This window comes from Crotalus tigris, unplaced genomic scaffold (genome assembly GCF_016545835.1).
Source record: "Crotalus tigris isolate CLP2741 ecotype Arizona unplaced genomic scaffold, ASM1654583v1 scf7180000017987.690289119674:8195010, whole genome shotgun sequence".
In the NCBI taxonomy this organism is placed as follows: Eukaryota; Metazoa; Chordata; class Lepidosauria; order Squamata; family Viperidae; genus Crotalus; species Crotalus tigris.
Window position 1 is genome coordinate 2,853,496 of NW_024096758.1, and position 12,162 is coordinate 2,865,657.

A 12,162-nucleotide genomic window follows, 5' to 3' on the forward strand; every position below is an offset into this window, starting at 1 on the left:
CAGTCAGTTCACCAAAATCAACAAAAAATTAGCTACCGGTTCTACTGAAGTGAGGCGAACCGGCACAAACTGGCTGAATCCCACCACTGCTTGAGATTCAAGAATTTGCTTAACCCTCATATAAATAAAGTTGAAGATTGTTTCATATTTTGAGACAAAAAAATCCATAACAACTGGACAGGCCCTAGAGACACAGATAATAGTGCTATATAATAATTTGGATATTATACTTGGACCAAGAACCAGGTTCAAATCCTCAGCCCTATAAAAAGAGGTCATTTGTTCTCAACCCAACATGCTTCACAAGGATCAAGTGATGGAATACCTTTCCCATCCTGGTATTCTCTTTGAGATTTTGGAAAAAAGGCAAGACATAATAAATAATATAAGAAGTTGAACTGAAATCTAAACATAAACTTTGATCAAATAGAAGATGACTGGTCTAGCAGAGAGAGAAAACTGAAAAGGAAAACATAAATATGGTACAATCATTAAGAGGAAGCCACCCAGTGACATCTAACAGTGGGTCATATGTCCCAATTCATTGTCATTTTATTGGGAAAAAAGTGAAGGGAATTACACTTTTGCAATATAATTACATGGGTGGGATGGATGGTGAAGAAATACTGTATAAAATATAAATAAATATAAGAGTGGGAGATAGAAAACTCCTTCATTGATCTAAAACATCCTTCCAGGAAAATTAGTATGGACTAGAGATATAAACATTATATTGGGCATATGCTATGTCTATTTGGCTTTTTTTGGCTGGAGATAAGAACTATGGGGTCATGCCAGAGATTGACCTGAGAGAGAGGGATCTTAGAAGTTTTTTTGAGTGAAAGACATGGCATATGTCTAAGAGAGTAAAGTATAAGAGAAAGCGAAGCCAAAAAGACAGCATTTCTGAAACTTCTCTTAAAGTTCCAGTATGTCTGGGTGAAAACTGCTATCTTGTTGCAAGGAAAATGAAAAAAAGATCAGGGGACTACAAAAGTTGGTAATGTAAGAAGAGAAAAGAGGCTTGCTGGTGATAGGATAAGGCAGATTATCACGACATTCTTCACCCGCTGGCACACTGGGGCTTAATTTCCTCACCCCCTGCTCTCTTCTACATCAACCACCTATCCTTTCCTCTCTCCTGGCACACTGGGGCTTAATTTCCTCACCCCCTGCTCTCTTCTACATCAACCACCTATCCTTTCCTCTCTCCGGAAGACAGTAATAATTAGCTCACTCATTAATTTATTCAGCTGCGTCCTGGGAGTAAATACAACCTCATCTAGTCAACAGACATTAACAGTCTTCAGGCAGTAACAGTTAAGAGTTAATAAGCACCTCCCTGTGCCAGCTAAAGGATACACTGGAGGAGAATGCAATTTCCATCTAGGCACGTTAGAACAGAGGCAGCCATCAGAGAGCTGTGCTCCTTTCCAATTACCAAAATATTGAGGAAAGTCAGGCTGTTGCATGACTCACCACAGGGATGTCAATAAAACCATTCTTGCACCCTAGCACGTAGCCTACATAGCAGTATCCTCTGACAAGTCTATCATCTCTGGAACAGTGACACAGTATACTGGCACGCCCAAAGGCACTGGGTGGCCATCTGCTAGGAAACGTCTTTTTATTTCTGCATTAGGAGAGGCTATGACTCAAGATCAACATACACACATATGCAAATATGGCAAATTTTAAGAGTGTAAAGTCAAATCTCAATTCTCTCTCTCCATTGATGTCAAAGGTTTAAGATGTCCTCGCTGGATTTTCCAGCAGCAAAGACAGCTTGGGATGTTTGCTGAAGTTTACCTGCCCAAAGATTCCTCTAATAATTTTTTCAACAAGGCAAGACATCAAGTCAGAAGCCATATAATAGGTAAGGCTTATTGAGTATGGCAATATTACAAATGAACATTTAAGAGTAGAGCCCCCCTTCTATTACTATATAAGCTGGGAAATTTAGCTGGTAAAGGGCAGCTGTTATGTCAAAAAAAAAAAAAAGGAAAAAAATCTAAGATAATCTTTATCACTGAGGCTTCCCTATACATGCATTTCAAGCTATCAGTACTAATGTGGTATAATCTAATACAATCAAAACGCATCAGGTTGAAGAAACATGTTGCACAATACCACCATGAGGTGTTTTTCTGATTGTCTAGAGTCCCACTGGTTATTTTAATGGTAGCCAAGCTTTGAAGACTATATCTTTAAAAAAATTACATTCCTCGTAGTCCCCTACAAATGGTTTCGATCGAGTGACAGGCAAAGACAAATTACTTGATAATTACATTGCTTCTTATTAATTCCCATCCTTAAGCAGACCAGCTGTTATCAGAAACATTCTGTGCTGACAATTACAAATGGGATATTCTTCCCTCACTGGGTGAAAATCGGTGATGATAAACATGGGATTAATATTCTGAAATGTTTATCAGCATTTGCCAATATTTTGACTGAAAAAAGGCAATGTATTCCTTCTTTTGGCTAAAACAAGTTATGCAAATAGTTCAGCATATGACTGGCTGTCATATGCATAGCCATCATTCAAATGTATAGTAGAGTAAGAATTGACAATGTGATCCTCCAAATATTCCCAGGCTGCTATTCCTCTCATCTAATAACACTGATCACATTGGATGGGCTGCAGTGAATTGCAATTTAGGAATATCTTTCCACTAGAATATTTCCTTTTCCTGGCTACTCCAGGAAAATGCCCTCATTTATTCACTCTTTCACCACATAGTAGTTTAATACTAATACTGTTCTCTATTGCCCAATGTGCTCTTCTGTCCTTCATCCCTTATTGCCTAGGGGCCAATCCACATTTGCTGAATAGCTACAGATCACCATTGTTTACCCCTTCCCCAGTTTGGTTTTTATTTTCAAAGCTCATTTGCAAGTATCTATCCAAGATGCAAGTGGCCACTATCTATAGTGACTCATCAGAGATGAGCTTTAGTAGTTATGCACAAATGAGCTATCAAGCACAGGCCACAATTATCATAACATTAGCCTAGTGTGTCGATTCATCCTGAATCACATGTAATGGCTTGATATTTGTGATGAGAATTTGAATGACAGAGCAGGAGAAGTACAACATTGCCAGTTACTTTCAGGGAAGTGAGGGATGGTTAAAGGATTTAGATTTCCAGAAACATTTATTCTGAGAGGATAATAAAGTCAGAAATAGATGCTGCATGAGGAAATCAAGCTGTTTTGTTATCTCAGCCCCACTGATGCACTACCATATTTTATGAAGAGTTAGCATGAGCAAGGCAAATGTTACCTTTGTACTCTGTACACTCTAGTCCAGGGAGGCACGAGGGCAAGAATTCTTGCCACCAAATCCACAAGGGTGCTTGGAGGATAGCTTTTGTACCTCCCAGTTTTCCAGAGTTCATAGAGGCCAGTGCCGCGGATCACAAGTGTTGGGTATAGCTTCATGCCATCTGGGCGAAAGGCAGGATTCTCAAAAAACTCCTGCAGAAGAAGCAACATGTAAGAGAGATTAGTGCAATGGCTCACAACAGCTGGACAGTTCAATAAGTCATCATTCTGACAGGTACATGGGAGTGGGGAGTTTGCATGGTCCAGTAGTAGGAAGATTTCATTGCAAAACCTCACCATGCCAGTAGAGAGGCATTGAAGGGTTGTATGATTCGGTGGGAGGGAGAGGCACTCATTGACACATAATTTAGAAGCCTTTCTGTCATTCACTAAAAAACCCTCCTCCATGTGCCCATCAGCTGAAACTCCTACTGGACCACACCACTCATGAGATGTCCTAAGGCTATTTTTAAACCATGGGTTGAATGCTATTTCAGAAGAGTATTAAATCTTTTTAAATCTATGTTTAAAAATAGCTGCCTCAGCAGGTAGTTCTCCCTCAGTGCACTATGCAGCATTCCATTGGCCAGCTGATTTTAAACATGGGTTTAATGTTATCTGGTTGCTTACCAACTGAACTTGGTAACCCCAATCACAACCTGTGTAGTTATGTTTTTCTTCCAAGGGAAACAGATCAATTCTTCACACAGTGTTGATGGATAAAATGTGCTGCATAAGTTACCGACATAGCTACTATCTCAAAATGCCTTTAAATGGCAGTTAAAGAAATTCAGTGAGCAACAGAGGTTTAATAGTTCTTCGTGATTATCTAAAATCTCCATGTTCAGATAGAGAAGTATATAGGTTAATTGCTATGGAAGAACAGCAGGAGAAGGAATATATGGTTTTCAGGAAGCCCTCAAGTAGATCTAACAAACATTAGTTTGGAATCTTGGCAAGGAAGATGATGGAAAGATATTTAGTCAATAACAATTTCCACACTGTAATGGAACAGAACAGCTTTGTAATGGCTACTGATCATACTTGGGAGAAACTACATATAGATATACTGTAACATTTACTTAGGTCAATGTATTTAAAGTCCAATGTATACAAATTCTGTACTACCGTAAAGTCATTTTATGAACAAAACTTCTGGAGATGTAATTGTATATTTTGATCTCTAACTGGTTAGGTTTTAAATGTGTTGGTTCAAAACAAGCAGTGCTGTTATGTTTCAAAGAACTTACTTTATCAAAAAGAAATCAGTAAATCCAGCAGCAGCACAGGTTTTCAGGATACAAGTCAGACCAGCTAGCCATGACAGATATTCTATAAGGGTCATGGCTGATTTTGCCAGCACAAGTCAATTTATTTTAATTTTTTCCAAACCCCCTTCCACTATTATTATCACTAATGACATCAACAGACTTCATTCATTCACACCCTTGTAAATTTGCTAGCATAAATAAGCAGGATACAAACTGTACAAATCAGTAATGTTGATGCCAAAAAACTGCTGTTTTTCCATTATTGTGAGGATGCCTACTCAGCTGTGCAGCTGCAGCTTTTCTTCTAGGGGCCAGACAAAGAGGTGATTATCTTGCCTTGGCAGGATAAATATCTATAGAATTGGTTTACCGCTCACTCTGAGTAACTAAACAGAACAACAACAAAAAAAAAAGTCAAACAAGGAAAAACTGAAATAGATGAGAAAATGACAGTATTCCAGAAGATGGATCTCTGCCCCATTGTTATGTGAAGAGTAGACAGGCAGGTAGAAAAAGCAGAAGCTTTCAGGAGAGTTAGGAGTTAAAATTATAGAAGACCACAAAGGGCTTCTCCCAACCCTTTTATTTCAACAGGCTTTTAAACTCTAAACAAGCTACTGTTTATTTATTGATTTAAATTTGTTGCCCGTTAATGTTGCTAGTTCTAGCATTTCATGTAATGTTTTCTCCCGTATATTGATGCATTAGGCAAGGGGGTGAAATGGGGATCAGGTAGATGATGTGCAGGGGTTCAGTATAGACACTCCCACTTAACTTTTTTACCCAGTTGTTGGAATTACAGTACTCTAAAGTAAAATTCCAGTTTTTGGATACCAGCACCATCTTCATTTTTCTGATATATGTGACTAGTAATTTTTTTTTTTAAAAAAAAATTATGCTAGGTAGCTATAGGTCAGAATTTCAAGGTGTCCTGTGTCCAGGAAAACTTTGAAGCTAGTAATGATAAGAAAGATTCAGATGAATCTCTCCCTCTCTCCCTCCCTCCCTCCCTCCCTCTCTCTCTCTCTCTCTCTCTCTCTCTCTGTGTGTGTGTGTGTGTGTGTGTGTGTGTGTGTGTGTGAGAGAGAGAGAGAGAGAGAGAGAGAATGCTAGGAGGCAGAAAAGGGCACTATGAAGAGAAACTATCCATTCAATACAAAATTTATAACCCTTCTTACAAACAAAAGGGGAGCATTCCCAATACTTTGTGGCTGATTACACCCACTGCCATGACAATTTTTGTGGCATCAAGGACACAATGCAAAATTTCAAATTGGGCCTAAAAGCTTGAAAATGTGTAGTCTCCTGTATATGAAAATCTATCATATTGTTTCTCAACCTTGTCATTTCAAGATGGATGGACTTCAACTCCCAGCATTCCTGGGAATTGAAGTCCATCCATCTTAAAGTGGCCAAAGTTGAGAAAAACCGATCTATCACATTAAAATTATATTTGTTGCTACTGTATCTCTCCGTGGTTCCCTCCAATTACCTACTCTTTTCTCTTCTCTGGATGAGATATGGGAGATCCTAACTGATTAAGGATTACATAATGAAAGAGTTAAATTCACTACAATAACTAGTTAATCATAACTGACTGGAAGTCAGTGTTACTGAGAATATGTTCTGATATAGGTCATATCAATTGAGAGATATGATCAGATAAAAAGGGTGTTTTTTAATTTTTAAAGAAAATCTTCCAAAAAACAATAAAAAACCATAATAATAACGCTCTGAAGAGGGTTGGATTTTTTGGTTCAGCTCTAATCAGCCTAGCATCTACCCAGCCAAGTATTCCTGCCATGGTAATTGTACAGGTTAGATATAACAGGCAGCAGCTTAATGTTATGCTCCTCATTCAGGAAGATGAAAGACTCTACCATGCAGCCATCCTTATCTATGCCTGCATTCCTGATAAAATAATGAACTGTGGGCATGGGAATAATACATCAAACAACCAAGACTGATTTTTGTTGAATGACTCCAAGCTACCAGGACATAAAAACAGTCACTTGACATTTAAATGTACAGATGCAATAAACTGTTTACTTTCTCATGAGACCTTATGCTAAGTCTTGCTAGAGGTTAGACTTCTTTCCTTCCCCAAACTGGCTCCTGCCCCCTCCAAATCAAATTAAGCTATGAGGTCATTTTTTTTCATTCCCTTTTCATTATACAGATAGTCCTTGACTTACAACCATTTGCTTAACAACCATTCAAAGTTACGACAGCATTTAATAAGTGACTAATGACCGGTTGATGCATTTATGACCGTTGCAATGTCCTCATGGACATGGGATTGTGATTCCATCACTTTGGAAACTGGCATTTATTTACCATGGTTGCAGCATCTCAAGGTCACCTGATTGCCATTTACAACCTTCCTTGGGGCTTCTGACAAGCAAAGTCAATGGAGAAAGCCAGATTTGCTTCAGCACAGTATGATTTGCCTGACAGCCATGTCAAAAAGAGGTCATAAAGTCAGCATGACTCATTTAACAACTTCATCACTTAGCGACAGAAGTTCCAGTCCCAATTGTGGTAGTAAGTGGAGCACTACCTGTATATGCCTGAACACATACACATACATAAAAACTATGTTACTGTAAGAAATACTGTGAAAGACAGGAAACATCTTGGAATAGGGAGGCCAAAAGCATATATCACAGATATACAACAAACACCTCAAAATGCTTGTTGTACATTTTACATACAACAGAACAGGTCTGCCATCAAGAATAGCACATCAGTATATTCAGAAATTAGGAAGGTGTTTAGATGCAAAAAACAACAACAACCCACAGAAAGGAACGTAATCAGTATACCACAATTACAACAAAGTCAAAATGGAAAAGGTGAAAATTCTAAATACAGAATTGTATTCTTTGCCGCCTTTTTGAGGTCATCTGCATATTTGCAGCCTATATCTGGGAGTCCTAATCTTTCTCAACCCGTCCTGAAACTCAAAACACGCTAGCTGAGCCTCCTGCATAAAAACAAACCCAGTTGACTTCAGGGATCCCAGGATAGGCCCACCTTTTGGGCCAGAGTACCAACCTGCACTTTCCTAAACCCCTGTGAATATCACTGCTGAAAAGGTTAGTTTTTTCAATTGCTGAAGATCGTCCCATGTCATTTTGAGAGAAGCATTACAAAACTGTAACGCAACTCTCCCAATAGATTTAATATAGTTAAAACACACACACGTGCACATGCACACACTTTCCAGAATATTCCAATTAAGCCTGGGGAAGAACAAGAAAAATCCCACCAATCTACGTGATAAAGTTCCCATCACTTTGCATCCTTGTCCCATAAAACTATGGTAATTTCAAAGTTGTATGTAGGTCATCTCTACACCTCCTAGTTTTGTGTAGTGTTCTAAAATCTTCAGGGATTAAACCGTGGAGATCATGCCACCCAACAACACATAAAACCATCAGAAGAGTTTTAATCAGACTGAAAATATAGCAAAATTTTATTTCCCATTGGTGAATTAAATACCTCTGAAATACATACTGTCTATGGATGCTCCCTCATTCTTGCTCCTTGATGTTTATTAACATTCCAGATTTTTATTTAGTGAGGCACTTTACATTGAGATTAACTCAACAGACCTCTTTTCTTTTCTGTGTTTTTAAAAATTGCTTTTCAAAACTATCTAGGTCAGGAGCTATCATTAAATAACAGCAGGCTCTTTCACTATAAAGTGTGTGGATTACCTTCTGGGTACCAAGGATAACATTTCTACACATCAACAAATGGTATCAAAATATTGGGTATTAGGATGTATATCTAAATGTGGATGCAAAATGGGAAACATCAAGGATAAATGTCACCAGAATTCCTTACACAGTACATTTTTGAAATAAAAAAAACCCACGTTTAAAGCAAAAATTAACATTATTTTGAGATACAGCTTGTATAAAAATATGGTTGGGACAGCCTGAAGTCAGTGCTTCACCTACATTTATGTAAAGGAATGTGGAGATTATAGAGATTCTGCAATCTGGGGAAGAGGATAGCTTAGGGGGGGAACATGACTGTCTTAAATCTGGTTATAGTTATTTGAGAATTCTTCACTATCATTTAGACTACAATGTTTACTATTACTCTGCTTATTTATTATTAACTCTGCTAGCAAAAAAAAAAATAGTCTTTCAACAAGTTGGGTGATTCCTTGGAAAGGCAAATGAGTTTCTGAACTAGAGAATCTGACACAGCTGACTTTTTCCTCTGCAGTTATTTCAGAGATTTTAAATGTCAGTGATGTTACAGCAACAATTAATCCAAAGGCAGAGCAGAGGGGAGGATAGCAAAGGTTTATCATTCAAAATTGCCCTGCACATTTTCAGTTGATGAGTCATAAGCAGCCCAAGGCGGGGGAACAATTTTACCATTCATCAGCTGTAAAAGAAATTAAGGTGCGAGAGAAAAATTGCGAACGGCTCATACTTGTTCACAGAGGGTTTTTTTCAACATAGGAGGCTGCCCCACGTAGTTCATGACAAAAGCAGATGTACCCAGCACATGTTCACTGTTTGTTTCCCTTGTGCTATTAACTGAGTGCCAAAGATAAGAGATCTGAGCACATGGGACAGAACAGAACATTAGCTGTTGATATAAAAAATAATACATTTTCCATGCTATATGAAATTTAAATGCCATTCCCAATCAACAATTCTGGATGTTTTAAATCCAAGTCTGTAGCTTTTTTTGAATCAAGAAAGGAACCAGCAAAACGTTAGCTACTGCAGAGGTTCCCAATCTTTTGGGCATCAGGGACCGGTTCTGTGGAGAGAGGTTTTTTTCCCAGACCATGGGGGGCATGGTTTTGCGTGCTGCCTGCATCCTGCGGATGGGACTTCGCTTGTTTGCACGGACAGATTTCTGGCATGCCGCGGACCGGTGCCGGGGGCTGGGGACCTCTGTCCTACTGTATAGCCCTACAACTGCAATTGTGCATGGAAAAGTTGAGGCTATACCATGTGCTAAGACATGTTCTTTTTAATGATGCTTTGTTGTATAAATCAGGGGTCCTCAACCCCTGAGCTGTGGTCCACTACCAGGCTGTGGCCTATTTGCAACTGGGTATGTGAGTGGTGGGCTGGCATGCACCTATGTATGTACAGCTAAATTTGTGGGAGTGGTGGGGTGGTGCATGTGCACACACATGTGCTGCTTAATTTGTACAAGTCAAGCTGTATGTGCATAAGCATGCACGCTAGTCTTTGGCTTGGTTTAGCATGTCAGGGCATTTGTGGCTTATATCTTAGACACTACCAGGATGGTCATATATTTCTATTTTAAAAGAATATACAATTTCTAAGATCAAAGAAAAACATGGAGTCCAAAAAGATTCAGTGGTTTGCTGCCCAAACGCTTATTTGGGAAAGAAAGAAAGAAAGAAAGAAAGAAAGAAAGAAAGAAAGAAAGAAAGAAAGAAAGAAAGAAAGAAAGAAAGAAGGAAAGAAAGAAAGAACAAGGAAAGAAAGAACAAGGTTTAGAAGACTCAAAGAGATATTCTGAGCCACTGTCTAGAGCAGTGTTTCCCAAACTTGACAATTTTAAGGCATGTGGACTTCAACTCCCAGAATTCCACAGCCAGCAACGCTGGCTGTGGAATTCTGGGAGTTGAAGTCCTCATGCCTTAAAATTGTCAAGTTTGGGAAACACTGGTCTAGAGATTATGCTCATAGGGTGCACAGAGGGATTCCCCCCTCCCCCCAGCAGCCCATTTCCTCACTACTCCTTTTTTTTGTATTACTACTCCTTTTTTTTGTATTAGCTTTTCCTACTTAACCATTTTTTTTGTTTGTTTGTTTGGGAGAGCTTTCTGCTAATGTATGGACAGACAGATGGATAGGCACAGGGCTGAGTCCCTTTACATTATTTCTTTCCAAGATTCCATTGTGCTGGAAATAATAAAAAAAAAGAAGACTATTAAACTGTTCAGAGTTTAACTGAGTGCAATTTGTTTGCAATTAAAGTTATGGATTGCTGAATAAAGCTCTTGGAAATATTTTTTCAAGGCATTGCTGCCGAACACCTTGTATCCTGCCTCTGCTAATCTAAGAGTGGAAAAGGTAAAAATATCTTTTTTGTAGCGTTATTCCTTCTGCAAAAATGGCAGGTTTTTAAGGGGATGTTTGTCAGTTTCCCAAGTCTTTAACAGATTTTCGCTGCATGTACAATAATGGGAAAAATACCTTTCCTCTCCTCACCCCTTTTATTTGCTTATTTAAACATTTTTGGAGGTTTATAGCTTAAGGCAGTGGTGGCGAACCTATGGCACGTGTGCCCTCTCTGTGGGCACGCACGCCGTCGCCCCAGTCCTAGGCCTTCAGCTGGGTTTTATAAAACCTTTTCACTTTAGGCCTCTGCCACCATGTGCAAAAAAAAGGTTCAATCAGTCAATTTCAACTTCTCGTGGGGAAAAAAAAGATCTTGCAAAGTTGGAATTGATTGATTGAACTTTTTAGTCCCACCCAGTCTGCCGTTACCACCGCAATCATGCCCACCCAATGGGCCATGCCCACCCAATGGGCCACACCCACCCAGCACTCAACGATGCATAAGTGGATTTTTGGTTGCAGTTTGGGCACTCAGTCTCTAAAAGGTTCGCCATCACTGGCTTAAGGCCTAGGAAGTATCGTTGTAGCATGAAATATGGAGATACTTCTTGCTGTTCTAGACTTACTGAAAAAATAGTTACGCCTCCATGAGTTAAGTGTTGTGGTTCCGGCTAATGAAACATTCCAAAGAACTTCCAGGCATTTATTTTCCTAAAAGTCTTTTATTGTTACAAAATGTCGGCACAGGCACAACGGAGGGATGCTAGGATCTAAGTTCTCTTCCTCTGAGCAGTTAAATTATCAGCATGTTCCCTCCCTACCCTCCCTAAATTAGCCGTCATATCTCACACTATCCAATTAGTGTGAAGGTCAAATGTTTTCTTCCTCTTTCTTTCCTGGGCTTTACCCCCAACGCCCCTTCTGCTCTTTATTAACCCCATATTTAATAGACAATTCTGCATATTGTCAAAAGCAAGAATATACAATATTTGCAGCGTTGACATTAAGTACTTATGATGGGGATAGGGCAGTGGTGGGATTCAAATATGTGAACAACCGGTTCTCTGTGTGGATGCCGCTTCCAGAAGTCCATTCTGGGCCTGGGCAACAAAAAAATTAGCTACCGGTTCTGTTGAAGTGGTGCAAACTGGCTGAATCCCACCACTAGGATAGGAGTGGAAATGACAGATATAACCATTACTAATTATGGTGTGGAAAAACAGGATGAAGTGAAATTCCTTCTTTCTCTTTCATAATACTATAAATTTTTAATAGTACATTTACTATTTGTTTATATTGTAGATGATCTTCTCTCAGTTTATCCTCATAACAATCCTATGACATTCATTAGTCTCAGAGATAACACTAGGATTAAATAATTGAGCAAACTTCATGGCTAATTAGAAATCTGAACCTGGATTTTCCCAATCTTATTTAGAACTAATAGTAGTAGTAGTAGTAGTAGTAGTAGTAGCAGCAGCAGCAGTAGT

At 38.9% G+C, this 12,162-nt stretch overlaps 1 protein-coding gene across 1 annotated transcript in view; it reads right to left on the bottom strand.

Annotated features, from left to right (window-relative positions):
- Positions 1-12,162, bottom strand: part of ELP3 (elongator acetyltransferase complex subunit 3) — a 100,609-nt gene that overhangs the window by 46,115 nt on the left and 42,332 nt on the right. The window contains exon 10 of the mRNA XM_039345956.1: positions 3,287-3,480. Coding sequence (XP_039201890.1) covers positions 3,287-3,480 — 194 coding nt within the window. The remainder of the gene's footprint in view (positions 1-3,286; positions 3,481-12,162) is intronic.